This window comes from Aspergillus fumigatus, chromosome 6 (assembly GCF_000002655.1).
Source record: "Aspergillus fumigatus Af293 chromosome 6, whole genome shotgun sequence".
NCBI classification, from domain to species: Eukaryota; Fungi; Ascomycota; class Eurotiomycetes; order Eurotiales; family Aspergillaceae; genus Aspergillus; species Aspergillus fumigatus.
The window spans coordinates 1,430,522-1,455,954 of record NC_007199.1 but is presented as its reverse complement, the minus strand read 5'-3'; the positions used below and the strand labels follow the sequence as shown (position 1 = coordinate 1,455,954).

Sequence of the window (25,433 nt, the reverse complement as noted above, 5' to 3'; positions counted from 1 at the left end):
CACCGAACTCCTTATTCTACAAAGTCATTGTTGTAATGTTGGTCGCTTAATCAAGCCTCTAGCCAGGCACAAGCCCGTGTTACCTCCGTAATACTAGGTATCTACCTATTTGTTGCCCCCACAAGCCAGTGAGCATTGCCTTTGATTGACATACCTTCCGACCCTCACTCCCTATCAGTATGGGTCTAGGTGTGCTCGAGGACAAGGTACTCGACCATGTCCCTGGTAAGTTCCATTGTCTGGTCTACATCTTTACAGGAAGACTTGTACAATCGAAATCACCATTTCTGAACATTTGGCTAGGCACTTCCTATATCCTCGAAGATGAAAGGGATGATAATACCGCTCTCGATTCGCGCCTCAAGTACGATCGCTCCGGCGACGTTCCTATTCTTCTAGTACCACAGCCAAGCGATGACCCGAACGATCCTCTGGTAGGTAGAAGAAGCTATGGTTGGTAAAGCTCCATACTGAAACAAAATCGCCGCTAGAATTGGCCGGTATGGTGGCGTGATCTGATCCTATTCGCGCTTTGCTTCGTTTCAGTCCTATGTGCAACAACCAGCTCGCTCATGGCCGCCAACACTGTGACCATTGCTCTTCACTATGGGAAGAGTTTCACGTCCGTTGCTCTCCTCACTGGCTACCACCTCTGTGGTGTGGGTGTCGCTGGTGTGCTAATTGTTCCGACTGCACGAGTGTGGGGCAAGCGACATCTTTTCATCCTGGGAAATATTCTGATGGTCGTGAGCTGCGCATGGGCTGGGGGCAGCGGCCAGAATTATCAGAGCCTTCTCTGGGCCCGGATCATCCAAGGAGTCGCATTGGCTCCATTCGAAGCTTTGACGAATGCTTGTGTTGGTGATCTATTCTTTGTCCATGTAGGTTCCATCTGCGCTACCTCACGGATCTCGTCTGACAATTACGCCAGGAACGGGGCAAGCGGATGGCCTTATCGAATGTTGCCGTGTTCGGCGCTGCCTTCCTCACACCGGTTTTGGCTGGCAAGATCACACACTCGCTTAGTTGGCAATGGACGTTTTACCTAGTGGCGATCTTTACTGCCGCTTGCCTGCCCCTGACATTCTTCCTGATACCAGAAACGGCTTTCAGACGCGCCGACCATTTCAACACAGACTTTGAGCATGTCGGCGACCGCCTTGATGGAAGCCACTCACATACACAACTGCAGCCCGCTGGATATGCGACTTCTGAATTGAGCCAGATATCTGGAGAGCAAAAGCAATCCGTACTTGGGACCAACGAGAAGCCGCAAGGGGAGCCCTCTCGACGAGAAGATGGTGTCAGTCAGGAACCTACACTCCCTCGCAAGGCCACGTACTGGGAAACTCTCAAGCTATTCAATGGACGGAAAACAGACGAGGACTTTTTCACACTGCTTTTGAGACCCTTTCCCCTATTCTTCCATCCTGGTATCCTCTGGGTAAATCCTCCCTCCCACAATTTCATATATGAGGCCTATGTCTGACTGCCACAGGCTTGCTTGATACAAGGCGTTCTCATTGGTTGGACTGTCTTTATCGGTGTTGTCCTGGCTGCCATCTTCCTGGGACCTCCTCTATGGTTCAACGAGGTGCAGACAGGATACCTCTATACAGGTGCCTTCATTGGCTCTATCTTAGGCCTGATACTGTCTGGCATCCTGTCAGATTCGTTGAACAAGGTCATGATAAAACTCAACAAAGGCAAATACGAACCCGAGTTCCGTATTCTGCTAGTTATCTTCCAACTGATCTTCAGCGGCACTGGCCTCTACGGGTTTGGGATTGTGGCGGAGGACGTGGACCGATATGGGTGGCTCGTGCCGGACGTCTTCTTTGCTTTTGTCATCATAGGAATGGTCATGGGTGCCGTCGCGAGCGCCTTGTACATTGTCGATGCACACCGTGAGTTGAAACCTTCGTCCATACGACAAAAGCCTGCGGCAACTGTTGCTGATGACGTTTGATACAGGTCAAATCGCCGTTGAAGCGTTCACGTGCTTATTGATCTTCAAGAACATATTCAGTTTCGTTCTGACTTTTTTCGCATATGACTGGCTCATAAGAAATGGAATCAGACCGGCATTCCTAGCTATCTCCAGTATCCAGGTGGGCGTTTGTCTCTTGAGCATTCCGATGTGTGAGTATTCCTTTCAAGCTACTCGAAGCTTTTACATCGGCAGCTGACTTGGCCACTCAGATATTTTCGGGAAACGAAATCGGTCATTCTTCACGCGTTACAACATTTTGAAGAAGCTGCATCTCTGGTAATCCTTGGCGGATGATTTACGATAGAACGGGAGTAATGCCTGCGCAATATTGTTTTATAACACCCTAATAAGTCGCCATGTGCGCGCCCTACACTAATTTTAATATCTCAATCTGAAGCCCTGTTATGAGTATTATTAGCATCTCTGGGTCATGTGTTAGATAAGCACTCGAACTAAAAGCGGCGTGTATCCAAATCTATGCTTCAATCGAGCGGATTTGCTTGTGACATCGACGTAGATCAGACTGGTTTAAGTCGGTGAACCGCCAAAAATGAAAAATAGTGGAGACGATCCATCTGCAGGGACGGTTATCTTAGATATAGTATAATAGAACACTAGTGAGATCTTTCGTCACGGTTGAAAACGGAAGAGGGCCGAGACAGGAATGTGAACGTGGGATGGAAGCATCATGACTCGACCGTGAGAGACTGTCGACTAGAGTGTAATACTCTGAGCTTAGTTCTTCTTCTCTTTCTAACTTCATCACAATTCAAATTTATTTATCACGTCGACATCATGACATCAGCGAGATGAGATATCGACGAAGCTCAATGCTTGATCGATGATCGTTGAGAGGTAACATCCGTGGATTTGCCCTCTGCAACCGACGTCACAGACGACACACTCGGTACTCAACTCTCTTCCCTTAAGCTTCCGGCTGGTTCATCCCACTGGCCGTCACCACTATTATCTCTTTTCTCTCCCATCATCTTCTTTCCCACCTTCTTTCTTTTCCTTTGACTTTCTTCCATCAGGAATGCCTATACCCGCCGTTCTTTCATACTCCCCGCATCACGGCGCAGACCTTATCTTATCATGGCTACTACTGAGTCTCATCCTGGAGTCCATAGCGTCTCCATCCAGCGTTCCCGGTCTGCCCAGCTAGCTGATCAAGGTAAGTCATGGATGAATATCTTGCACTTTCGTTTGATAAAAGATTATCTCGTTGACGCGATTGTTCGGCAGCTGCGACAGCTGCACTCTATGTGACACACCCCGAGCGTAGACTGTCCGTTCGGGAACCCGCTACCTTTGAATCGCAACTATTCAGTGAGGAATAACCGCCGGATCCCCGGGGATAAACTAGATTGTTACTGACGCCATAGTTTCCATATGACAGGAGATCCGAAAGCGACGGGCTCGCTCAACCTCAGCCATGCATCAGCGAGCGCTGCTCTTGCCCAAGCGAGAAGTCATCACAAAAACTTAACAACCGACAGGCCCGGCGGAGTAGGATATCAGACCCAGGACAGACGAACTGCTGAGTCTCCCGTGGCTCGACCCAGCCCGGAAGGGTACAAAGCCGCCATTACCGCAGTTAGAGACCGGAGAGCCATCACGAGTCTTCCTCCGGTAGCCACTGGCTTTAAATATGACATCTCGACGACATCCGACCAGGCCTATGATGTCCAGCGGGAGAGCTCAGACAGGGACAAGGCACTTCGTGCTGCTACCGGCGCGTACCGACTCAGCAGGAAGAGGGCCGACTCCGCACCCAGCAAACCTACAATGGCTCGTGAAGCGCCTTATGCTGCTTCAGCAGCTGGCAGTGCGAAGCCTGCGCCAGAAGTGGAAGACCCACTTGCACGTATTGACAGCTCAATGGAAGCCAGCAGGATTCATCACATGTCCAATGTCAACGCGCAACTTTACACTGAGCACCCTCCTATTGGTCTCGAGGAGCAAGACCGAAAGGACGTGCTTCGAGCTGCTGTTATCTCGATGGCACACGATATGTACGAAATCACGGAGAAAAGAGAGGAAGTACCTACTGGAGAGCCCAGCGCAGCCCTCTATGGTGCTCAGCGTGGCCTCAGCCGCATGCGCTCCCAGCGAGCCGTTCCAAAGTCCGATCCAGCGGCCCTTAAGCAGGCTGTTAAAGTGCAAGAAGCGGCTCAACAGCGGGCTGCGGAGAAATTGGCTAAAATCAATGAACCAACTTATCAGGAATATTATGGGGTTGAACCGCATGTTCAGCGGCCCACCCTGTCTATCCGTCGCAGGAGAGCGTCCGTCGACTCGGAGACATCAGCTGCTGATGCCGAGCGATCAAGGGAGATCAGGCACCAGATGTCCAGCCTTCGATCGCGACTCGATGCTGTGGATGAACAAAGAACCAAAGACCGTGCCAACTTGATGGAGGCCGCAAGGCGAAACGTCACTGCGACCATCCAAGATATGGAGATGCGTGTCTACCACGAAACAGGCCGGCCTCCGCCATCGATGCAGAAAGAATGGGAGGAGGCCGCACTTGAGCGCGCACAACGCGAGGTCCAGGAACAAGAGCCCTACAGACCGTACAACAAAGTCAATATCGGCACTGAAAGATACATAGATATGGCCGACGTTGAGGCAGTCGCCCGTTCAAGGCTTCAGCCAACCTTCGATGAGATTACGGATCGTGCCGAGAAGCAGAGGGCCAGGGAATTGGAAGCTCGCCTGGATGCCGAAGAAAGGGAGCGATATGAGGCCATTACACGTGAGCGGGAGCGTGAAACGAGGGCTGAAGAGAAACGCCAGCTAGGTATGTTCAGCCGCTTGACTACTTGAGTTCAGACAAGCTCACACAGACGCAGAGATTCAAAAGCGGCAGATGAAGGAGAAGACTACAGAAGAAAAGACATGGTCCTGGTGGAGAAAGTCGAAGCGAACGCGAGACACTGAACAAAAACCTTCGGCTGAGACTGATTATCGTGGCCCCAGTGTAGTGGCACCTGCACCTGCACCTCAGCCCACCACTCCTCCGGTTGAGGCTGCATCTCAGGTGGAAGCTGCGCCTGCGGCCGAAGCCCCTCAGGCCGAAGCTCCCCAGGCCGAAGCCCCCCAAGCCAAAGCTCCCCAGGCCGAAGCTCCCCAGGCCGAAGCTCCCCAGGCCGAAGCTCCCCAGGCCGAAGCTCCCCAAATTGAAGCACCCAAGGCTGAAGCTCCCCAAGCGGAACCTGCTACGACTGAAGCCGCTACCCAAGCCGAGGCGCCTGTCATTATCGACACTGCACAACCCCAGCCTGCTGAAGATGAAGCGAAAATTGTCGCGCTAGGGACTGCCGGAGAGGAAGAACATCGGCTTGAGAGACGGGAATCTAGACTCAAGAGTTGGTTCAAAGGCCGGGTGGGTCGCCGATCTAATGGCGCGGAACATGAGTCTCTACGAGAGGGAGAAGGCGAGGGGGCAAGAACAGGGTTCGCCGGAGGTGCGGCGCTGGCGGGGACAGATTCACGCGGTGCGGCACTCGGATCTCACCCTGTCACAGGCAATGATCTTGCCACAGTGCAGCAGAGAATGTCAGTTGACGAAGGCAGTCTAGGAAACGACGCCACGCGGCGAGGCTCAAGCGGCGTAGCTGAGCAGACTGGTGAGAACAGGAAGCCATCACGCCTGAGATCCAGCTTCATGAAGATTGTCTCTGGCGGTTCCCAGGATAACAAGACTAACGGTGTATCGAAGCCGAGTGATGATCACCGGACCGCTTCAGAACCTGCAGAGATTGGCGTTCGCAACCCTGAAGGCTCCAACGCATCCACTGCCACAAAAGAAGAACTGCGAGAGAGTGCCGCTGAACACGGGCTGCCTGCGCCCCCAGCCATTGGTAAGCATGCCACCAACGGTAGTCGTGAGTCGCGGTTCTCCGAGGACTTGTGATACACTCTGCCTTTACGCACTAATATGTAATACCTTTTTTTTTGTCTTCTTGTCTCTGTATTGGCCGAGCTTTGGGTCTTTCCTTTCTATACCTCGTGTCTTCTCCTTGGGAGTTTTATTGGGAAGAATGTTATCGAGGCGGAAATTTGGGGCTTAATTGGGGGGTCAAAGGTTTCTGGCGCAATCTGTTCTAGTGACTTTAGTTATTGGTACCGGTACATATTTCATGAAATCTCTCTCATATTTCTGTTACACGGGTGTCGTTTCAGTAAGAGTCGGAAGCAATTGCAACCGTCGAAGCTCATGGTGAGATCAGAATCATTCTATCGCCTTTCTTTCGATTGAAACGGCTTTAGTTCATTCAACCTTCGGCATGAATCGAGACGAATAGATGAGAGAAACTACCGAGTCGGAAATAGCAGTTGAATTCATTTTGTGAGGTCTTTCATAGCCCAATGTCTCAATCCCCCATAATTTCTCATTTTCTCTCCGAGACTTCTTCCTCTCCCCCGCATTTCATAGATTAAATCCTACCCAAGACGACCATCACCACCAATCGCACTCGTCGGTCGATCTTCCCCTGCTTTTGTCGGGGAAAAGGATCATGCATGCTTCCTAGCTGCATCTGATCGACAACTGTGCAATTAGGAACATCCACCAATCCCTACACAGCACCGGAGTAACACTGTCGCGAAAACCCGAACATGGTTGTTGCCTCATTCATTCAATGCGAGCTTTTTATTGTCGCGGATCCTGTCGCACATTCTGCAGCTATGGACAAGGATAGTAGTCTCGGCTGCACCCTGGCGCAATTGGCGAGGCAACTATGCGAATCTTCAGCTTCCTGTTTCTGCTCCTCCTGGGAATCTTGACTGGCCAGGGTTTGGTGTCAGGGACGGATAATGGCAAGACTACCGATGTGACGTGGGACAAGTACAGTCTGTCCGTCAAGGGACAGCGATTGTTTGTCTTCTCAGGTGAATTTCACTACCAGAGACTTCCTGTGCCGGAGCTGTGGTTGGATGTCTTTCAGAAATTGCGGGCCAATGGCTTCAATGCCATCTCAGGTATGATATGTCTTATCCTGCATTATGCGTGGGTGAGTCCGACGGGGAACTAAAAGGGCGAGGGTAGTGTACTTCTTTTGGAGCTTCCACAGCGCCTCGGAGGGCGAGTTCGACTTTGAAAATGGAGCCCATGACATCCAGCGGTTGTTCGATTATGCCAAAGAAGCGGGTTTGTATGTGATTGCACGCGCCGGCCCGTACTGCAACGCAGAAACCTCCGCTGGCGGTTTTGCCCTTTGGGCAGCCAACGGCCAGATGGGGAACGAGCGGACGAGCGACGAGGCATACTACGAAAAATGGCGGCCGTGGATATTGGAGGTCGGCAAGATCATTGCGAAGAACCAGATCACCAACGGTGGGCCTGTGATTCTCAATCAACACGAGAATGAGCTCGTTGAGACGACGTACGATCCGAACCATACCCTGGTTGTCTACATGAAACAGATTGCGCAGGTGTTTGAGGAAGCTGGGATTGTTGTTCCAAGCTCTCACAATGAGAAGGGCATGCGAGGCGTCAGCTGGTCGACAGACTACCACAACGTAGGAGGTGCAGTCAATATATATGGGCTGGACTCGTACCCTGGTGGTCTCTCGTGCACCAATCCCAACTCTGGTTTCAATCTCGTCCGGACATACCATCAATGGTTCCAGAACTACTCCTTCACGCAACCGAGTTATCTGCCCGAGTTCGAGGGTGGGTGGTTCCAGCCTTGGGGCGGATCTTTCTATGACACCTGCGCTACGGAGCTGTCGCCGGAGTTCCCTGATGTCTACTACAAGAACAACATCGGCTCTCGGGTGACATTGCATAGCATCTACATGACTTACGGCGGGACCAACTGGGGCCATAGCGCCGCTCCAGTCGTGTACACCTCCTACGACTATGCCGCTCCTCTCCGCGAGACTCGCGAGATTCGCGACAAGCTGAAACAAACCAAGCTTATTGGACTCTTCACCCGTGTGTCGAAAGACCTCTTGAAGACCTATATGGAAGGTAATGGTACTGGTTATACGAGCGACAGTAGCATCTACACCTGGTCGCTTAGAAATCCCGACACAAACGCCGGATTCTACGTGCTTGCACACAGCACCAGCTCAACTCGCGATGTGACAACCTTTACCCTCAACGTCACCACCTCCGCCGGTATGGCGCTCGCGTGCAGTTTCTCCCTGACTTGTTGCTAACCGGACCTAGGTGCCATCTCCATCCCAGACATCGAGCTCAATGGTCGCCAGAGCAAGATTATAGTGACCGACTACAATTTCGGGACCAACTCGACTCTCCTGTTTTCATCCGCTGAAGTCCTGACATACGCCAACCTCGATGTAAATGTCCTTGTCTTCTACTTAAATGTCGGCCAGAAGGGGACCTTCGTGTTCAAGGATGAACCGAAGCTCGCCTTCCAAACATACGGCAATAGCAACCTCACTACCTCGGAATCGAGCTACGGTACGCAGTATTCCTACACGCAGGGAAAGGGTGTCACTGCCGTGAAGTTCTCCAACGGTGTGCTGGCCTACTTTCTTGACAAAGAGTCTGCCTGGAATTTCTTTGCGCCTCCGACCACATCAAGCCCGCAGGTCGCCCCCAACGAGCATATACTGGTTCAAGGACCGTACCTGGTTCGCGGGGCTTCCGTCAACCACGGTACTGTGGAGATCACTGGTGACAACGCAAACACCACATCTATTGAGTGAGTAAACTGAACGGTTATGCCTCCTTTGTCATGAGAGACACTGACCGTAAGGGCAGAGTGTACACTGGTAACTCCCAGGTCAAGAAAATCAAGTGGAATGGGAAGACAATCGAGACCAGAAAGACTGCGTACGGAAGTCTGATCGGAACAGCGCCTGGAGCGGAAGATGTTAAGATTCAACTTCCTTCGTTGGACTCCTGGAAGGCCCAAGACACCCTTCCGGAGATCCAGCCGGATTACGACGATTCCAAATGGACTGTTTGCAACAAGACCACCTCAGTAAATGCGATCGCTCCGCTTTCTCTCCCCGTTCTCTACTCCGGTGACTACGGCTACCATGCGGGCACCAAGGTCTACCGTGGCCGTTTCGACGGACGCAACGTGACCGGCGCGAATGTGACTGTGCAGAACGGCGCAGCCGCTGGGTGGGCAGCGTGGGTGAACGGGCAGTATGCTGGCGGATCCGCGGGCAGCCCTAACCTTGCTGCGACGTCGGCGGTCCTCACTTTCAACAGCTCATCTCTCAAGGATCAAGACAACGTCTTAACGGTGGTCACTGATTATACCGGCCATGATCAGAACAGCGTGAGGCCGAAGGGAACTCAAAACCCGCGAGGGATCCTGGGTGCCACCTTGATTGGAGGGGGCAACTTTACGTCTTGGCGCATTCAAGGTAACGCCGGCGGCGAGAAGAACATTGACCCCGTCCGTGGACCGATGAATGAGGGCGGACTGTATGGTGAGCGCATGGGCTGGCATTTGCCCGGGTACAAGGTACCCAAATCCGCGTCGAAGAGCAGCCCTCTAGACGGGGTATCGGGAGCCGAGGGTCGTTTCTACACCACCACGTTCAAACTGAAGCTCGATAAAGATCTGGACGTCCCCATCGGACTCCAGTTAGGCGCGCCCGAAGGCACAAAAGCGGTAGTGCAGGTCTTCATGAACGGATATCAGTTTGGTCATTACCTCCCCCACACCGGACCGCAGAGTCTCTTCCCCTTCCCGCCAGGTGTGATCAACAACCGCGGGGAGAACACGCTGGCGATCAGCATGTGGGCATTGACGGATGCGGGTGCGAAGCTGGACAAGGTGGAGCTGGTGGCGTATGGAAAGTATCGGAGTGGGTTCGACTTCAATCAGGACTGGGGCTATCTGCAGCCGGGCTGGAAAGACCGAAGCCAGTATGCATGAAGGCAGAGCCGCTGTCAAGTTATGTCGTGTCGCTTCTGGGTATGGGTTGCCGCAGTCAGACTGCGGCTAAGAGCGAGCAGCTGTACATATTCGTGCAAGTAGACAGTCATGAAGATAAAGAAGCGGAACTAAATGAATTCGACTCTATATTCCAGCGACGATCCAGCCGGAGTAGAAGCCGTCGGGCCGTGACTAGTGCCATTTTTCCTGGCTTTTCCTCTCCACCGCCAGTTTGAGGGGATCCGCATAGTATGCTTAATCCTGACTTTTCTGTCCAATAATCCATCGTCTGTCTGTCTGTCTGTCTGTTTGGCCGGCTATCTGGTATCTCCTTCATCCTGATCCTTATCCTCATCCTCGTCTCGCCCTCGTCTTCATCTTTGTTCACATCTTCATCTCCCCAGTCCGTCGTTGATGCGACCAAGTCCCATCAGTTTATCGCTTCATCGGTCCATCTTTGTTATGGACATTGTATGAAGAGCGAAAGACCATAACCCGTCTGGCACTTTAGATAACAAACCGACTTATTGTCTTAAACCTCGCTTCCGCTGGCTGATCCTGATTGATGGGTTAATCAGCTCACTTCTTGGATTTTGTTCTCGTTTGCTTTATGATACCCATATTCGTCCACCCTTCTTAAATAAGTTGAGCTTCCTCTTTTCCTTTATTCCATCCTCTCAGCAGTCGCCATGGCCACCAATCTCCCCCGCCAATCCAGCGTCGATCTAGACTCAGCGGATCGGCCCTTTGATAATATCATCAACTTTCGCGATGTCGGACGGTCGGTCAATCATTTGATGGGATCGCGGTATGCCTGACATTACACCGTTTTCAAATAACATTCGCTAACGGTGTATGGCTTGGTACAGCATCCTAAAAGAAGGTGTCCTTTTCCGGAGTGCAAGGGTGCGCATAAGACTTAGGATCTACTGGCAGTGACCATTGCTAACAAACAGCAGCTAGACGATGCCTCTGAACGAGATAGACGGCGCCTAGCGGATGAACTACACATTTCGACTGTTCTGGATCTAAGATCGATGTATGGACGGCAAAAGCGATGTCGTAAATGCATACCGATACTGACGTTGACAGGACCGAACACCAAATGGCCACTCGCAAATGTCGCGGCGAGGATGCTCTCGACCCAGAACAACCATCTCTACCTCCTTCAGAGGCAAACGAGCATCTCGTGGAGATCCCCGGTGTGCAGCGCTCCCTGATCAGTCTAACGGGCAGAGCATTCGAACGCGCCCTACTATGGCGCTTGGACTGGTATAACCTCATGTATGCTCCCCCCACCCGCCCCCCCACCTCTAGCCACCTGGTGGAACAATGTACAGCTATTGATGTCTATAGACGAGTCCTCGCTCTGGTAGCCTCGGGTTACCGCACCGAAGCGGTGACAATCATAGGCCAGCAGGTCATGGCGCCGCGGGGCCTGATCGGACTCGGCCAGGACACGCTGGACAGCAGCACGGCGGAGGTGCGCGAGATCTTCGAGCTACTCGTGTCGCCGGCGGCGTACCCGGTCCTCGTGCACTGCACGCAGGGCAAGGACCGCACGGGTCTGATTGTGCTTCTGCTGCTGCTCCTACTGCCGGAGGTGTCGGCGGATGCGATCGCCGCGGACTACGTCAAGTCGGAGCCGGAGCTGGTCGTTGAGTTCGAGGAGCGCATGAAGGAGATCCGTGTGCTGGGCTTGAATGAGGAGTACACGAAATGTCCGCCGGAGTTTACGCAGCAGATCCGGGCGCATCTAGATGCGAAATACGGTGGCGTTGGAGGGTATCTGACGTCTGTTGGGATTGATCGTGAGAAGCAGGAGTTGATCAGGCAGCAGTTGCTCGCGTAGTTTTCGGTTTTTCTTCGATTAGTCGATCTGATAATAGATAATAGATGTACATTTAGCTGGGATACGATATTTGTAATTATGGGCGGATACAATGGATGCACTCTAGACTTCGCAACTTCAGACAAATGAGCAATTATATAATATAATATGATTAAGGCGTTGTATACCCATGTATCAGCAAACCATTAGGGACAAGGTATCTTTATCTAGCATATCCAATGCAGTGTTGTACAATCAGCAGCATATCATAACAAATCAAATCAAAATGAGAACAGGGCTATCATCAAAGTGTATCGTGTTTATCGTCAAGAACGCCCGTTTCAGTAACCGGTGGAACGCTGCCCGCGGTAGAAGTTGGCGTTGGGGCCGGTAGAATCCCTCGTCAGGGGCTCCTCAACCACGTAGCCTCCACTGGCTCCGTTGCGATGAGGATGAGGAGCATTGGGCCCCTCGTGGGCCATTTCGAGGCGCTTTTCGCCCTGAGGGATGTGGTGCCGTGTTCGCACAGAGGGTAGAAGATCGACCACAAACGAGAGGATATACCCGGTGAAAATGAAAGCAATAACTGCAGATATTAGCACCGAGAATAAGCGAGGCAGGAATTCAAAACATACCCCATTCCAAGATAGCGGCCACGTTTTTCTTGCCAGAACTGCGGCGAGTGCAGATACCAAATGCAATGGCTAATGCGACTTCGATGATCACAAACGCAAGTTTGATCACAAAGCTCGCGAATAAGATGCGATGCTGCGAGCGATAGAAGATCCCCAGCCACAGATACTCGATGCAGATGAGCACCGCACTGATCAGGTATCCGACACTAAAGTAATCAGTACCTTATTTTCTCCAAACCCGCAGAGATGCCGCTTACAGGAACATGAGCAGGAATCCATTGTGAAAATGCGGATGACGCAGCGTATCGTAGCACGCGAGCAGGATCAATCCCAGTGCGCCGGCGACCGCGAAGAATATCGAAGCGACAGCGCAGAACTTGTCAAACCAGCCCTTGTTCGGCACCAACTGGCCGGAGTGTCGCAGCCAGCGTTCAGAAACGAAGGACAAATCCAAGAAGACAACGGTGATGACGCTGCCTGTGATGAACAGAGGTTTCAACCCCTGCGCTCCAATGTCAGATATATATCTATCGTCCTTGATCAGCGTCAAAATGAACTGCATGCGCAAGCGAGGACAAAACGACGACATACGCAATGGTTTGTCCGGCTTCCATGCTGGGGTAGATAGGCGTCCCAATTACAGCCCAGTTTCCCAGCATCGCAAGCAGCATGGCTATACGATACCGTCAAGTTAGTATCTATTTGACCGGTTCGGTGGTAAAGTTTCCTTACCAAGCCACATGCCAGCCGATATCACCGGAAAGATCCAAAATGATATAATCCACATGTCGTTATGCCGATCTTTTATTGGTTGTTTCGATCAAGATGTCGACGTCGGCGACACAATTGGAAGACAAAAGGGACAAGTTCGACCTCAAAAGAACGAGCCGGCTCTCTGCTCTGGCAATACTACAACACTTATCAATATGATCAGTTCAAGCTATTCTTCACTTTAAATGAGAATCGGGATTGGGCGCACCGGATACAGCGGATGTGGCTTAGGTCAAACTCATGGGATGTGGAAAGCTTGGCTTGACGAATACTTCAGGCAACAGTAGATGTAATGTGTGGATGACGACAATCACTTCAATTGACTCTATAGCTGTTTGGCCTAGTTCTGTCGGCTGTTTGTGGCTCAATTGTAATCGAGAATCAAGGGATGCGTAAACAAGGCAGACCCTGCGTGGTTTAGTCAAGGATGTATTGATAAACAAATATGGTGTTGGCCTAGCGGCCTGAAGCCAAAGAGAAGTTAAAAAGGTAAGGAGAAGGGGGAAAAAGCCAACAGAACTGGCCTTGGATACTCTGCACGCCGATCATGAATCCTTTAGCCTCCCTCCATATAAATAATTATATCCCGAAGGATTCACGAATGATTTCACCACCCGGTCAGTCCATCTACGTCATCGGGCAGAGCCATTGTCCGTCTTCCGCAATGCAACCGAACGACCAGAAGACTGTGCTGTGTACCTCTCAATTATGGTCTATCATGATGCATTGGCTATTCGGGCTCATCTTTATCTTTCTTTTTCTTTGTGTCGACGACCATCTTGTTGAAGATCTTGGCTGTGCTCCGTAGATTACTCAATTATACCTAAGAGTGCACAAAATAGGCAGCAAATTGTCACCTTTGGGTGCACAGTCTCAGCCACAAACCACCTTATCCTTCTGGCCCTTAAAATATTTTCTACCGTCCGCATATCCTTGTCGATCACTCTGAAAGCCATCTATCCTGTAGTTGCACGCTTTTCATACATTGGCTGCACAGTTCTGCCATGTGCACAAACTAAATCGGGATCGCATCCCGGTTACACGATACTGATACTGACACCAGGTGCTGTCGTCCACGGCTGCGCTTCATCACATAGTTTATTGCTTAGAATTGATCAGAAACTGAGAAATTAATGTAACCTTGAACACAGTCACCGCTCTAATTCAGAACTCCATACGATTTTGTTTGCCAAATACCCACTGGGCCGCCCCAACCGAAACACACAAGAGACACAGAAAGGCACAATCCATCGAAGACGTCTCCACCAGATAAAGGAAAAAGGAAATGAAGGGGCACAGAGCCGGGGGGGGGGGGGGGGGGGGCATGTTTGTATACTTTCAAGAACGTCGAGATCGTGGGTGAACTGCTCTGGCACCGGCCCCGCCGGCTGCAGAAGGCCGTCTCTGAAGACCAATTGGCACTTTTCGTCGCACCACATCCACAATGTGTATCCTATCACCGTCATTGTCGGATTCACTGTCTTCTTCTTCGTCAGCTGCGCTGCTCAAATCGCCCCTGGTCGAATTCAAGGACACATGCTGACGACTCAGCGGATGGCGATCGCCAAGAACAGACGCGGGAGTTGCCGGGTATGCCATATGGCCCGGATGGCTTTGAGATCCCGCAGGGACGGTTGCCAAAGCATACGATGCCTGGTACGAAGGCACCCATTGTGGCCCGTGAGGAAGGATGCGTGCATATGGAGGGTTCTGGAAGGTCGCCGGTGGACGAGGGCTGGGGTAGGTGAGGGGAACCTCCGACCGAGAATCGCGTGGAACGGATGAGTAAGTCGGAGGCCCCGACATTCGAGGTTGCAGGTTAGGCACTGTGGACGTGCGTAGTAGTACAGGAGAATCGTCCCTGGCCGACGCTCCCGAGGCCCGCGCCCTCGATTCATACATCTCCTTCTTGTCCGCCACAAAGGTACGCGGTATGCTACCGTTTGGGGCGCTAGATCCATGCCGCATTGTCCAGAGATTTCCCAGTCCCCCGTTTGTGGAGCTCTCTACGGGCCTCAGGGGTCTGCTGGCGACAGACGCTGCCTTGGGAACCTTGTTTCTCTGTCCGACGTCTTCCATACCGCTAGTTTGCATCCGTTTTCGTTCGAGGGCGTCCAACTCCCGCTGTGAAAGTCGTACATTCTTCTGGCCCAGTAACTGCGCACGCCGTATCCGTTCCAGGGCCTTGTCTACCAGCCACTCTTCATCGTCTTTCATCGCTAATTGCACTGCATATGCCACTGTGCTGTCCGAATCGTCGTCCAGATCCAAGTCTATGCCGTCGACCGAGTGCACATCACCAGCAGATGCGTCGTAGTCCTCATTGCGCCTCGGCCACCCATTCCTCCGTTGTTCAGCAGCATACAAAGCGCGACCAGGTCGCAGAAGGTATTCCTCTTCGGCCCCGCAATCAATTTCCTGAATCCGCACATTATTAATATCCATCCACTGAGCCGCCTGTCTCCCGCTGGATCTCCCCACTCGTGCCCCCGGTGGTCTTCCCCATCGGGGCATACCGTAAGGAGCTCGCGGCCGACCACCTAGACCGCCTCCTCGGAAAAAGCATTCTCGATTGGCTTATCCATAAATGCGGCGTGACCGAAGACAGTCACGCCAGTGGCTCCAATCAGCCAGAGCGCAGTGGCGATGGGGGAAGCATAAAGACCCAGAGGAACCGCAACAATCAGCAGACCGGTGTACAGCTGAGAGGTGGTGAATCGTGCAAAGCCCAAGTCAAGATCACGGCCCTGGAGCTTGCCGATTCCATACAGACCACCAGCAACCAACAGGATGACAAGAAGCAACGACAGATTGGTCAGCAAGCTGTATATGCTGAGCATGACAAAGACGGCGGCATAGTTGCTCGAGAAATAGGCCAGGTTGTAGTTCACACGGCTTTGAACCTCGCCAAAATTGGCAGGCTTCGAGAGGCGCTTGACATCGAGGAACTCCGAGATTGGTCGGAGGTTGGAGAAACGCGAGGTAAGAGATTGCGCGCGGACGCTATTGAAGCGATCACCGAATCGCGAGGCAATCGCGTCAATGGGGAACTGAATTGGACTCATTGTGAATTGGTTGTAGGAGGATTTGTGGATGGATATAAACTCTGAAGTAGTAACTGACGGCCAGGAAAAATTGAAAAGGATTAGGAGACAAGAAGTAGCCGTGAATCGAGTCAATGAGCAGAGAAGTACTTCGTAAAAAGGGGTGGTAAGTGAAGGCAAAGTTGACAGATCTATCTGGCCGGAAGATATGAGGAAGCCTGGAGAGAGAAAAATCATTGGAACCTTCAGCCTAGCCCCATTTGGGTCGTAATTTTGGTTCCGGCGCTGCAACAGGCACAAGGGGCTCTTAGCCTTTACAACCTTAGCGCTTTTGGTCACCGCCGTCCAAGACTTGCTATGGACCAGACTGAATCCCTGAAGATTCAAGATACTGAGGGGATCAAGGACTCTTGGTTTTCCCTATCAGTCCTTAGACTTTGATGATAATGGCAGCCGTCACGGTGTGAGGTCACTTTTGACTGCGCTTTACACTTCCCACGATCCTAATAATAGAAGTGGTCGGTGCCTGGAAGCGGAAGAGTCCACAGTCTCAAGCTGCTGGTAGACTCTGGGTCGAGTTACGAAAGCCGAACTGCGAACGAGAAATTGCAGAAATCAGATGAAAGGAAACAGCAACGTCTCGCTCGGATTAAGCCTCCCCCATGATTGAAACCTTTCCCCCTTGACCGGTCTGCCAGAATAGATGCCTCCAGATGCCCCAGTACATATGTACTCCGTAGACTGGACTATCTATAGGCAAGGACAGAAAAGAAGGGAGTCTACGAGACTTCTGTGCCAGGGAATGCTTGCATTTAAACCCACACACTTTGGCCTCCAATTGTTCGTCTTGATCAAATCATCCCCATCGAATTCATCACAACTAGAATAAGGATGGGTGTTGGAACCCCTCATCTTCGTACCGGATTCATTTTCTCCCCATGTCTAAGGCTTCAATACCATTCCCATTATTGGTCCACGTTTTTTTGCCCCCTCTGTAGAGTGGATCACACGTAGCCTTCAGCGATAATCGTGTCAATGAAGTACTTGATGCCTTCATATTGATCTACGGAGTAGATAGTCACGAAGGCAGCTGGACTCCCCGTCAGGAAGATGTATCTTACCCTGTACAGCCGTATTACAGCCCACCGCCTTTCGATGTATCATAGGTGGATTGTGGACAGATCATAGTTTACCAAAAGCGGTAACTCTAATTCATGTGTGACGCTCATTCCACCATTTCTCAAACTTTTTGTGCAGGACTTGTTATCCTGAGGAGAGTCAAGTCTAGACTTCTATTTGATTCTTTGTTCGGGCCATTGCGGCATTGACCGCTTCCCCTCTGTGCCCATCATGAAGCCTCTTACTCTCCGCTTGTTTGTGTTTGCTGTTCTAGTGGTACTTGCTGCTGCTTGGACTAAAGAAGGTTTGTCCTCTTATTCTTCCCCTTTGTATCGCCATGGATTTCCTTGGGAACAAAAAAATTGTCGCATCAATGCTAAATTGTTAAGATTATGAAATTTTCCGACTGAACGACGAAGTCGCAGCCACTGAAGGTGCTAATGTGACCTTTTACGGTACGCCCTTCTTCCCCTGTCTCTCATCTGTGCATCCATGTCTCATTCCCTCCTTTCCTAATAGACTTCCTCGGTGTGAGTCCCAATGCCAACCAGGACGAATTGAACAAGGCCTACCGCAAGAAATCCAGACTTCTCCACCCCGACAAGGTCAAGCGATCCTTCATCGCCAACCGTTCCAAGGACAAGGGCAAGGCCAAAACTACCAAGCAGGGCGTCCATGTCAGCAAGGGTCCCTCCCAGCGCGAAATTGCTGCCGCTGTCAAGGAGGCCCATGAACGGGCTGCTCGCTTGAACACCGTTGCCAACATCCTCCGCGGACCCAGTCGTGAGCGTTACGATCACTTCTTGAAGAATGGCTTTCCCAAGTGGAAGGGCACCGGTTACTACTATTCTCGATACCGTCCGGGTCTAGGAAGCGTGCTTGTTGGGCTCTTTCTTGTTTTCGGTGGTGGTGCGCATTACGCCGCGCTCGTCCTCAGTTGGAAGCGGCAACGGGAATTCGTCGACCGGTATATTCGCCAAGCAAGAAGGGCCGCCTGGGGTGATGAACTTGGCATCCGTGGTATTCCTGGCGTCGACTCCACCAGCACTGCCGTCCCTCCTCCACCTCCCGAACAAGGAGAGGCAACTGCAATCCCTATGAACCGGCGCCAGAAGCGCATGATGGAGCGCGAGAACCGCAAGGAAAGCAAGAAAGGCTCAAAGGCATCACCTCGCGGCTCCGGCACTGCAACACCCACCACTGAGTCCGTCCAGCCGACTGGCGAGAGGAAACGGGTTATCGCTGAAAATGGCAAGGTCTTGATCGTCGATTCCGTTGGAAATGTCTTCCTCGAAGAGGAGACCGAGGACGGAGATCGCCAGGAATACCTGCTGGACGTTGATGAGATTCAGCGGCCAACTATCCGCGACACAATGATGTTCCGCGTCCCGATTTGGTTGTACCAGCAGACCGTGGGCAAACTGACCGGAGCTTCGACCACGGGAGAGCACGAAGTGGACGCTGAAGAAGAATCTGCAGAGGCCACGGAGCAGGAGGTCCAGGATAGCAGCAGTTCTGCTCTCAGGACCAATGGCGGCGCGTCTAGACGGAGAGGGAAACGGTCACAAAGGTCCTAAGTCAGTCTGTCCTCAGGATGGACGCGCAATTGTCAAGGTCAAGCCTTGGCTTATACTACTCTTTTTGAAGCATTATCGGCGAGAAATCATTGTATACATGTATATCAATTTTAGACGTAAAAAAAAAAATAGCTTCTACAACACATCTTATGCCACGCGACACCTTCATCTTCGCAGGAAGTTAACTTTGATAGTTGCTGCAGTTACGTTCATTGTCTAGTAGAATGCCGCTGGGCAGCGGCTGTGTCCATTGAATGCTGCTTGCTTTTCACTAACCTTCGCCCTTCACTTATCCGGTCGCGACCAGACCCAATCCCGTTGCAACGTTTCAACCAGAAAAGAGTGGCTACAGCGACGCAGCTGCGAAGATACGCAACCCGAGCCATAAAGACCTTGAGTGGAAAAGCATTGTTTACCAGGACGCATGTGTAAGCTTCAAAGTATGACATTGCAGGCAACATTGCAGGCAGCCTCCCGATAATAGCTGGTATAGATCATCAACCTGTTGTCGGAAAGAAACAAAACATCAATAATGCAAATCGAGTACATGTAATCATCGTCATAGTCGTAGTCATGATCGTTCGTAGGTATTCTTCATATCGCCATTCGGCAGGTATGGCCGCGTCAAAGCTTATAGTCAATTGTGGCTGAGCTTCACCGGGTCTGATGGGTCCCTCAATACTACAGGAACATTTTAGCGATGTTCATGAGTCCATTGAGATTGTCACTCATGCCACTCTCGCTGACCCTTCTAGCACGGGAGGAGTGACCACCTAGACTATGCGGTAGGCGGATACCGATCATGGCCAGTAGTTTCTGCAGTACGCCACTCGTGAGCAGAGGGATGATGACCATGAACAAGACTTTTGCAGGGTGACGGCGCGCATAGTTGTAGATGTCGCGGAAGAGGCGCTTGATATAGTGGATTACACGCTGGATAAACCCAGCTCTAGGCCGTGCGCGTCTCGAAGATGACGAGGACAGCACCGATGGGCTTGAACGACCAGCACGACTGTAGCCACCTAGGCTGAAAATCGATGGCGCTGAATGGCGAGAGTGCGATGTCGAATAGACAGATCGACGAGACGGGGAGCGTCGGCGAACATGACGAGAAGACGAAGTCGACGACCTTCCATCAAACCAGCCCATTTTTGCCAATCGATGTTGGGACGACCCTGAAATTCCTCAGGGTAAAGAATCGAGCTTCAAGCTAAAGTTGCCTGGAGCAAGGCAGAGGTAGCTGCTGAAGTATGGACCCAGATTGAGAATGCAATATTTGTCCCTCAGGCGTCTTTCTGTGCGCGATTCAGATGGATCGAAAGTGGATACGCAGTCAATTGATGCAGATGCATGAAATTCCAGCTCTAGCCCCAGCGCAGAAGATGTCTCTACTACTGGAATTTAGGGAAATGTCCTGCCGAGATCTCTGTCTAGATCAGAAATTCTGGCAAAGTCACCGTAAACAATGATCAGCGGCCTAGTATTTCATGTAATTAAGTGATCAAAGCAAGCAAAGCAAAAGCTGGAGACCACACGGGGGAGTTGCAAAGTAATTCCATTTTTGAGCACAAAGTAACCGGCAGCCAAAAGGAGCTGCGTGCACCAACTAGACTGACATGCGTTAGTAGAAAGTTGACGGGTGGCTGGTAACGAGCAGGATGATCCTCATTGGTGGTTAATCTCAGGAGGGAGTTGCACGAAGATGAACGTCGTGTCCTTATTTTCAAGGCATCCAAGGCATCAACTACCGACGTCATCGGCTTGATTGAGGCCAGCACATGGAAGCCTTGCATTTCTCAAGTCTGCTAGGTTTCCGTGCATTTAGAAATCCTCAAATTTGTCCTCACGGTTCGTTCACTTCGAACACGAATTGAGACATCCCCACCACCGTTTAGTTCGCACCCCTTCAGGACCTTCTCAACGAAGGTTTAACGGTCAATATGCCTAGTAAGACTATCAACCCTAGTCAAACCTTGAGGGGATATTCAAAAACTGACAAACACGAATCAGGGCAACCAGATTACTGTAATACTCCCCTTCTTCTAAGTGACTAAATCCATCGGAACTGCGCTCATAAGGCTACAGATAAAATTCTGGGTGTCTCTACTGATGCCACTCAACAACAGATCCGAACTGCATACAAACGGTGCGCAAAAGCCAAGCTTGGATCGTATCGAGCCGTCCAATAACACTCAATAATATGCAGAGAATCTTTGAAATCCCACCCCGATAGAGTACCTGCTGATTCACCAGAGCGACCTGCCCGAACTCGGAGATTCCAAGAGATCAATGATGCTTATTATACTCTTTCAGACCAGACACGCCGGCGAGAATATGACGCCCTGAGAGCCGCAGAAGCATACGAAGAGCCAGCAGAGGAAGTGCCTCGGGGTGGTGGTGGCGGCTTCCCATGGTCTGCCTTTGGATTTGGCACCACCACAGATAGCGAGCAAAGAGCCTCTGAGCAATTTGGGTCCGTCTTCGAGGAGATGTTGCGGGAAGAAGGACTTGCTGAGGATAACAGTGCCGATGGCCAACGTCGCACCAGGCCTACATCACGCTTTTGGTCTGTTGTGGGCGGTATCAGCGGTGGTGCTTTAGGATTTATTGTGGCCAATACTCCCGGTGCTTTGGCTGGTGCCGTTGCAGGGAACCGCCTTGGTGCTGTCCGAGACGCAAAAGGCAAGAGTGTCTACGAGGTTTTCCTCGAACTTCCGCAGTCTGAAAGAGCCCGACTACTTAGCGAGTTAGCAGCGAAGGTCTTCCAGACTACTCTGGGTCGCTAGGCGATTTGCGCCATACTAGCTACTGTTATTTGGTGTGTTTGGTTCGTTGGGGAGTTTATATGGCTTCATTCTTGGGATATTTGGAGGATTTGGGAATGACTTAAACGCCCACTATGATCGACGCTGATATGTAGTAGCTACCATTAGTTCCTTGACAAATCTCATTTTGCATAAGTTTACAGAAGACACTCCTAGTCTACTGCACTATCAGTCACGAGGACAGCCACAGAAAAGCAAGGCATTTGGCCGTGATCCCCAAGCTGTGTTAGTTTCATTTCCTCTATTTTTTGGGGTTTCGAGCTTGGTATTATTCAATGACATGCGGTCTACTTCCAGATTGTTGATCTTCTGTAATTGACCGCCCAGTAATACAAGCCCTATGGAATGTACCTCGAAGAAAGTGGTGGGATAAACTATTTCTACTTTTGTACTTACTAATTTGGTTATCGATAAGGAGACCCAGACCCACAGATGTCCTGCCATGAAAGAGTGCTGCTGTACAGAGTAATTTGACCGCTTCGAGCTTGTTTGCCTTGGTGCCTGAACCAATAAGCACTGAGGTTCTCCTGTCTGTCTAGACCCCGCTAGCTCTTCTCACCGCATGCGGATAGACCACCTTCCTGATCTTTACAAGAGAGGTATTATTGATATTTAATAGTTCTTTGTTCCCCAGTCTAGTTATCCTCTGCGAATTTTGGCTGCCTTTGATCCCCAGCTCTCTTTTGCACAGATATTGTGCCATCGATTTATTGATTAGATTCAACAATATCACTTTGAGAAGCATACCTCATCATGGTTACCGAAGCTGCTAGTATCTACCCGGCTCTCCAGGACCGCCCTATTAAAAACACAATCTGCCTGTTCGATGTTGATGAGACGCTGACACCTGCGAGACGGGTACGTTTATTTACCATTAAAAGTTCTTAATGCCTAGTCCATGAGCTGATGGTCTCCGTCTCTTTGTTTACCAGGCTGTTACCCCCGAGATGCTCATGCTTCTTTCACAATTGCGCCACAAGTGTGCCATTGGATACGTCAGTTAACCCGTTCACTGGATCTCGACGTCCAATCTCACCCACTGCAGGTCGGCGGATCCAACCTTGCCAAGCAACAAGAGCAACTTGGAACGGGGGCGACGGACGTGACCTCCCTTTTCGATTTCTGCTTCCCGGAGAATGGTTTGATGGCTTTTCGTCTGGGCAAGCCTCTTGCCAGCACCAGCTTCATTGAGTGGATCGGCGAGGAGAAATACCAGAAGCTGGTGAACTTCATCCTCAGATACTTTGCGGACTTGCAGTTGCCCAAGAAGCGTGGTACCTTCATTGAATTCCGAAACGGAATGATCAATGTTAGTCCGATAGGCAGAAATGCAAGTGTTGAAGAGAGGAACGAGTTCGAAGCGTATGTATACGAACTTGGGCTCAGCCAGCCATTGCAAAGACGCCAATTAATCTGTGGATACCATCAGCTAACCATACGGCAGATATGACAAAGAACACCACATCAGAACAGATATGGTCAACGCGCTGAAGAAGGAGTTCCCTGATTATGGCCTCACGTAGGTGATTCATGATGACAGTAGTAAAAATGCCGTGTTCCTGGACAATGATACTAACAATCAATCTGCAGCTACTCTATCGGCGGCCAGATTTCTTTTGACGTCTTCCCCACTGGTTGGGACAAGACCTATTGCCTGCGGCACGTTGAAGCCGAGAAAGAAATTTCTGGGGTTGAGTACACAACAATCCACTTCTTCGGAGATAAATGTTTTCCTGGAGGTAATGACTACGAGATCTACTCAGACCCGCGGACGATAGGTCATTCCGTACATGGTCCCGAGGATACCATGAAGCAGCTTAAGGAATTGTTCCAGCTATGAAGCATGCTATTTCTTTTTCGTCTTCCGTGACTGCCATGGGGCACATTCAAATGCGACATACAGCGATTTTCTTCCCACTGTTTGTGACACAACTGAAGAGATGTAATAATGATACATAGACAAACTCTTGCAGATGTAATTCAATGGTGCCTTCTATACTCCGCGCAATCATACTTCTCCAATAGGAAAGCTGAAAATCACATGCATCCTAAAATGTACTAGTGCTGCGATAGTTAACTAACTTAGTTAAGTAACTAATTATACTATGTGTTAGTCATCACCAATGCCCGCATTCCGGTGACTTCTGAGTGTTCCGTCAGAGGCGACCACCAGTCACTTATCCGACCAAGGATAGAAGTTGCTGTTTTATGCATCTGCTCCTACATCTCTCCCTGATGAGTTGTCATTGCGCTGATATAATCTGAGGATGGCGCCGCAGAAATCCGTCACAGAAGTCCCGCGCTCACTCCTCCCTCGTCTGACCTGGAACGGCTCCTCTGCCCGGATTACAGTCGCTCCACCCCAAGGCAACCCTCTCTCGACTTTGCGATCTCAACCCCAGCAGCGCATACAAAATCTGAGTCCTGTTTGTCCACAGCTACGTTCTTTGTCCCTTTATCCGCATAAAGCTCGCTTTTTCTCCGCTGCGTCTCGGGATTTTAGCCCGGCAACACTGGTTGCAAGATCTCCGTCTACATCATCGAGCACCCCGAAGAATCGTCCAGCTCTCGAGGACCTCAACAATCCTATCAGGTATAATGGGGTATACGTAGCCACTTTCAAGCCAGCGCGGCGCGCCTTTCACGCTTCGGCTTCTCTGCAGCGGGAGCATCACTTCGACACATTGAGATTCGTCCAACGCCTTAAGGATGAAGGATTCAGTGAAGCCCAAGCCGTCGCAATGATGAGGGTTCTGAACGATGTCATCCAAGAATCAATACAGCACTTGACGCGGACAATGGTTCTTCGGGAAGGTTGGTCAACTCCTTGTTGTCCGCAAGTGGCCATGCCTTATGGTCAGATTTATTTGAAGCTTTGGCAGTCATGATACTTTTTTTGTTGCTCCTCTATTCTCAGGCGCTGATGACACATTTTCAGATACTGAACGCTCAGCATATACACAGAAAGTCGATTTTGCTAAACTCCGCTCAGAGCTGCTAAACGCAGATTCGACCGAAGCGCAGTTGACTAGATCATCCCACGAAAAGATTGCTGCGGATCTTGCGAAACTCAACTCGCGACTGCGGGACGAGATTGGACGAACCCAAGCCTCTGTTCGCCTTGATTTGAACCTTGAAAAAGGACGTATCCGAGAAGAAGCGAACGGCCAAGAGATGCGCATCAAGGAGACTGAAACACGAATCGAGCAAGAAGTTGCAGGGCTGCGAGAGCGCGTTGAGGCTGTGAAGTTCTCGACCTTGCAATGGCTTATGTATGGCTCCTTTGCTACATTTGCTCAAATCTGACTAACATATTTTACTTCTAGGGGTGTCTGCACCGGTACAGCCGCTCTCATTCTCGGTGCCTGGCGTCTTTTCATGTGAATCATCGGCGCTTGAGTCCGACTCGATGTCGACTTCTTCAGCACTCCTATCTTACTGTCGAGTTGTAACAATCCCTGTACATAATACTCCGCTCGCCTCGTCTTTTGCTCAAATAGAATAAACTGAGAGCAAGGAAGGTCCGTTTGCATTTGCATTTGCGGAGAGTGTTTGCCATTATTTGGTCCTCAAATGATACTTTGTATATTCTTAAAGTTCCGAGCGAGACGTGGAATTGACCTACACAAGACAAACCTACCGCTTGTAAGGACCTTACATATAGAAAGGACGTTTCAATCGCATAGACAATCACATTACGACGGTATTCGTTGACAGATGTAGGTTCTATCTGAACCGGAATGAAATGCTGTCCAGGAGGGTGT

General features: G+C 50.8%; 12 protein-coding genes across 12 annotated transcripts; 8 read left to right on the top strand and 4 right to left on the bottom strand.

Moving 5' to 3' along the window:
- Positions 1-179: 179 nt before the first annotated feature.
- Positions 180-2,273, top strand: AFUA_6G06680 (putative MFS transporter; the record flags this gene model as incomplete). Its single annotated transcript, XM_745467.2, has 7 exons — positions 180-225; positions 304-457; positions 566-881; positions 932-1,444; positions 1,499-1,907; positions 1,975-2,142; positions 2,203-2,273. 7 exons carry the CDS (start codon positions 180-182, stop codon positions 2,271-2,273), a joined length of 1,677 nt encoding a protein of 558 aa, XP_750560.2.
- An 815-nt stretch (positions 2,274-3,088) lies between these two features.
- On the top strand, positions 3,089-5,912 carry AFUA_6G06670 (uncharacterized protein; the record flags this gene model as incomplete). Its single annotated transcript, XM_745466.2, has 4 exons — positions 3,089-3,167; positions 3,239-3,322; positions 3,393-4,796; positions 4,849-5,912. 4 exons carry the CDS (start codon positions 3,089-3,091, stop codon positions 5,910-5,912), a joined length of 2,631 nt encoding a protein of 876 aa, XP_750559.2.
- Positions 5,913-6,713: 801 nt separating this feature from the next.
- Positions 6,714-10,026, top strand: lacC (glycoside hydrolase family 35 protein). The gene is made up of 4 exons (XM_745465.2): positions 6,714-6,979; positions 7,047-8,123; positions 8,175-8,673; positions 8,733-10,026. Exons 1-4 carry the CDS (start codon positions 6,739-6,741, stop codon positions 9,865-9,867), a joined length of 2,952 nt encoding a protein of 983 aa, XP_750558.1. The 5' UTR covers positions 6,714-6,738; the 3' UTR covers positions 9,868-10,026.
- Positions 10,027-10,114: 88 nt separating this feature from the next.
- Positions 10,115-11,719, top strand: ptyA (tyrosine-protein phosphatase; the record flags this gene model as incomplete). The annotated part of the gene is made up of 5 exons (XM_077805000.1): positions 10,115-10,675; positions 10,737-10,773; positions 10,827-10,906; positions 10,960-11,151; positions 11,224-11,719. Exons 1-5 carry the CDS (start codon positions 10,557-10,559, stop codon positions 11,717-11,719), a joined length of 924 nt encoding a protein of 307 aa, XP_077661133.1. The 5' UTR covers positions 10,115-10,556.
- A 320-nt stretch (positions 11,720-12,039) lies between these two features.
- Positions 12,040-14,235, bottom strand: AFUA_6G06640 (Frag1/DRAM/Sfk1 family protein; the record flags this gene model as incomplete). Its single annotated transcript, XM_745463.2, has 6 exons — positions 13,313-14,235; positions 13,066-13,242; positions 12,925-13,006; positions 12,591-12,860; positions 12,334-12,539; positions 12,040-12,284 (listed from the first exon to the last, which is right to left on the bottom strand). Exons 2-6 carry the CDS (start codon positions 13,118-13,120, stop codon positions 12,040-12,042), a joined length of 858 nt encoding a protein of 285 aa, XP_750556.1. The 5' UTR covers positions 13,121-13,242; positions 13,313-14,235.
- Positions 14,236-14,442: 207 nt separating this feature from the next.
- On the bottom strand, positions 14,443-15,549 carry AFUA_6G06630 (uncharacterized protein; the record flags this gene model as incomplete). The annotated part of the gene is made up of 1 exon (XM_745462.1): positions 14,443-15,549. The coding sequence occupies one exon, from the start codon at positions 15,547-15,549 to the stop codon at positions 14,443-14,445; it is 1,107 nt and encodes a 368-aa protein (XP_750555.1).
- Positions 15,550-15,644: 95 nt separating this feature from the next.
- AFUA_6G06620 (putative COPII vesicles protein Yip3) lies at positions 15,645-16,169 on the bottom strand (the record flags this gene model as incomplete). Its single annotated transcript, XM_745461.1, has 1 exon — positions 15,645-16,169. One exon carries the CDS (start codon positions 16,167-16,169, stop codon positions 15,645-15,647), a length of 525 nt encoding a protein of 174 aa, XP_750554.1.
- Positions 16,170-17,498: 1,329 nt separating this feature from the next.
- AFUA_6G06610 (uncharacterized protein) lies at positions 17,499-18,844 on the top strand (the record flags this gene model as incomplete). Its single annotated transcript, XM_077804999.1, has 3 exons — positions 17,499-17,571; positions 17,657-17,722; positions 17,787-18,844. The coding sequence occupies 3 exons, from the start codon at positions 17,499-17,501 to the stop codon at positions 18,842-18,844; spliced, it is 1,197 nt and encodes a 398-aa protein (XP_077661132.1).
- A 681-nt stretch (positions 18,845-19,525) lies between these two features.
- On the bottom strand, positions 19,526-19,993 carry AFUA_6G06600 (uncharacterized protein; the record flags this gene model as incomplete). Its single annotated transcript, XM_745459.1, has 1 exon — positions 19,526-19,993. One exon carries the CDS (start codon positions 19,991-19,993, stop codon positions 19,526-19,528), a length of 468 nt encoding a protein of 155 aa, XP_750552.1.
- A 552-nt stretch (positions 19,994-20,545) lies between these two features.
- Positions 20,546-22,140, top strand: AFUA_6G06590 (putative DnaJ chaperone (Caj1)). The gene is made up of 4 exons (XM_745458.2): positions 20,546-20,791; positions 20,855-20,869; positions 20,930-20,990; positions 21,051-22,140. Exons 1-4 carry the CDS (start codon positions 20,785-20,787, stop codon positions 21,628-21,630), a joined length of 663 nt encoding a protein of 220 aa, XP_750551.1. The 5' UTR covers positions 20,546-20,784; the 3' UTR covers positions 21,631-22,140.
- Positions 22,141-22,185: 45 nt separating this feature from the next.
- On the top strand, positions 22,186-23,675 carry sec53 (phosphomannomutase SEC53). Its single transcript, XM_077804998.1, has 5 exons — positions 22,186-22,527; positions 22,602-22,664; positions 22,715-23,031; positions 23,114-23,188; positions 23,260-23,675. Exons 1-5 carry the CDS (start codon positions 22,423-22,425, stop codon positions 23,507-23,509), a joined length of 810 nt encoding a protein of 269 aa, XP_077661131.1. The 5' UTR covers positions 22,186-22,422; the 3' UTR covers positions 23,510-23,675.
- A 114-nt stretch (positions 23,676-23,789) lies between these two features.
- AFUA_6G06570 (CCDC90 family protein) lies at positions 23,790-25,385 on the top strand. The gene is made up of 3 exons (XM_745456.2): positions 23,790-24,483; positions 24,608-24,941; positions 24,996-25,385. The coding sequence occupies exons 1-3, from the start codon at positions 23,937-23,939 to the stop codon at positions 25,051-25,053; spliced, it is 939 nt and encodes a 312-aa protein (XP_750549.1). The 5' UTR covers positions 23,790-23,936; the 3' UTR covers positions 25,054-25,385.
- The last annotated feature ends 48 nt before the right edge of the window (positions 25,386-25,433 follow it).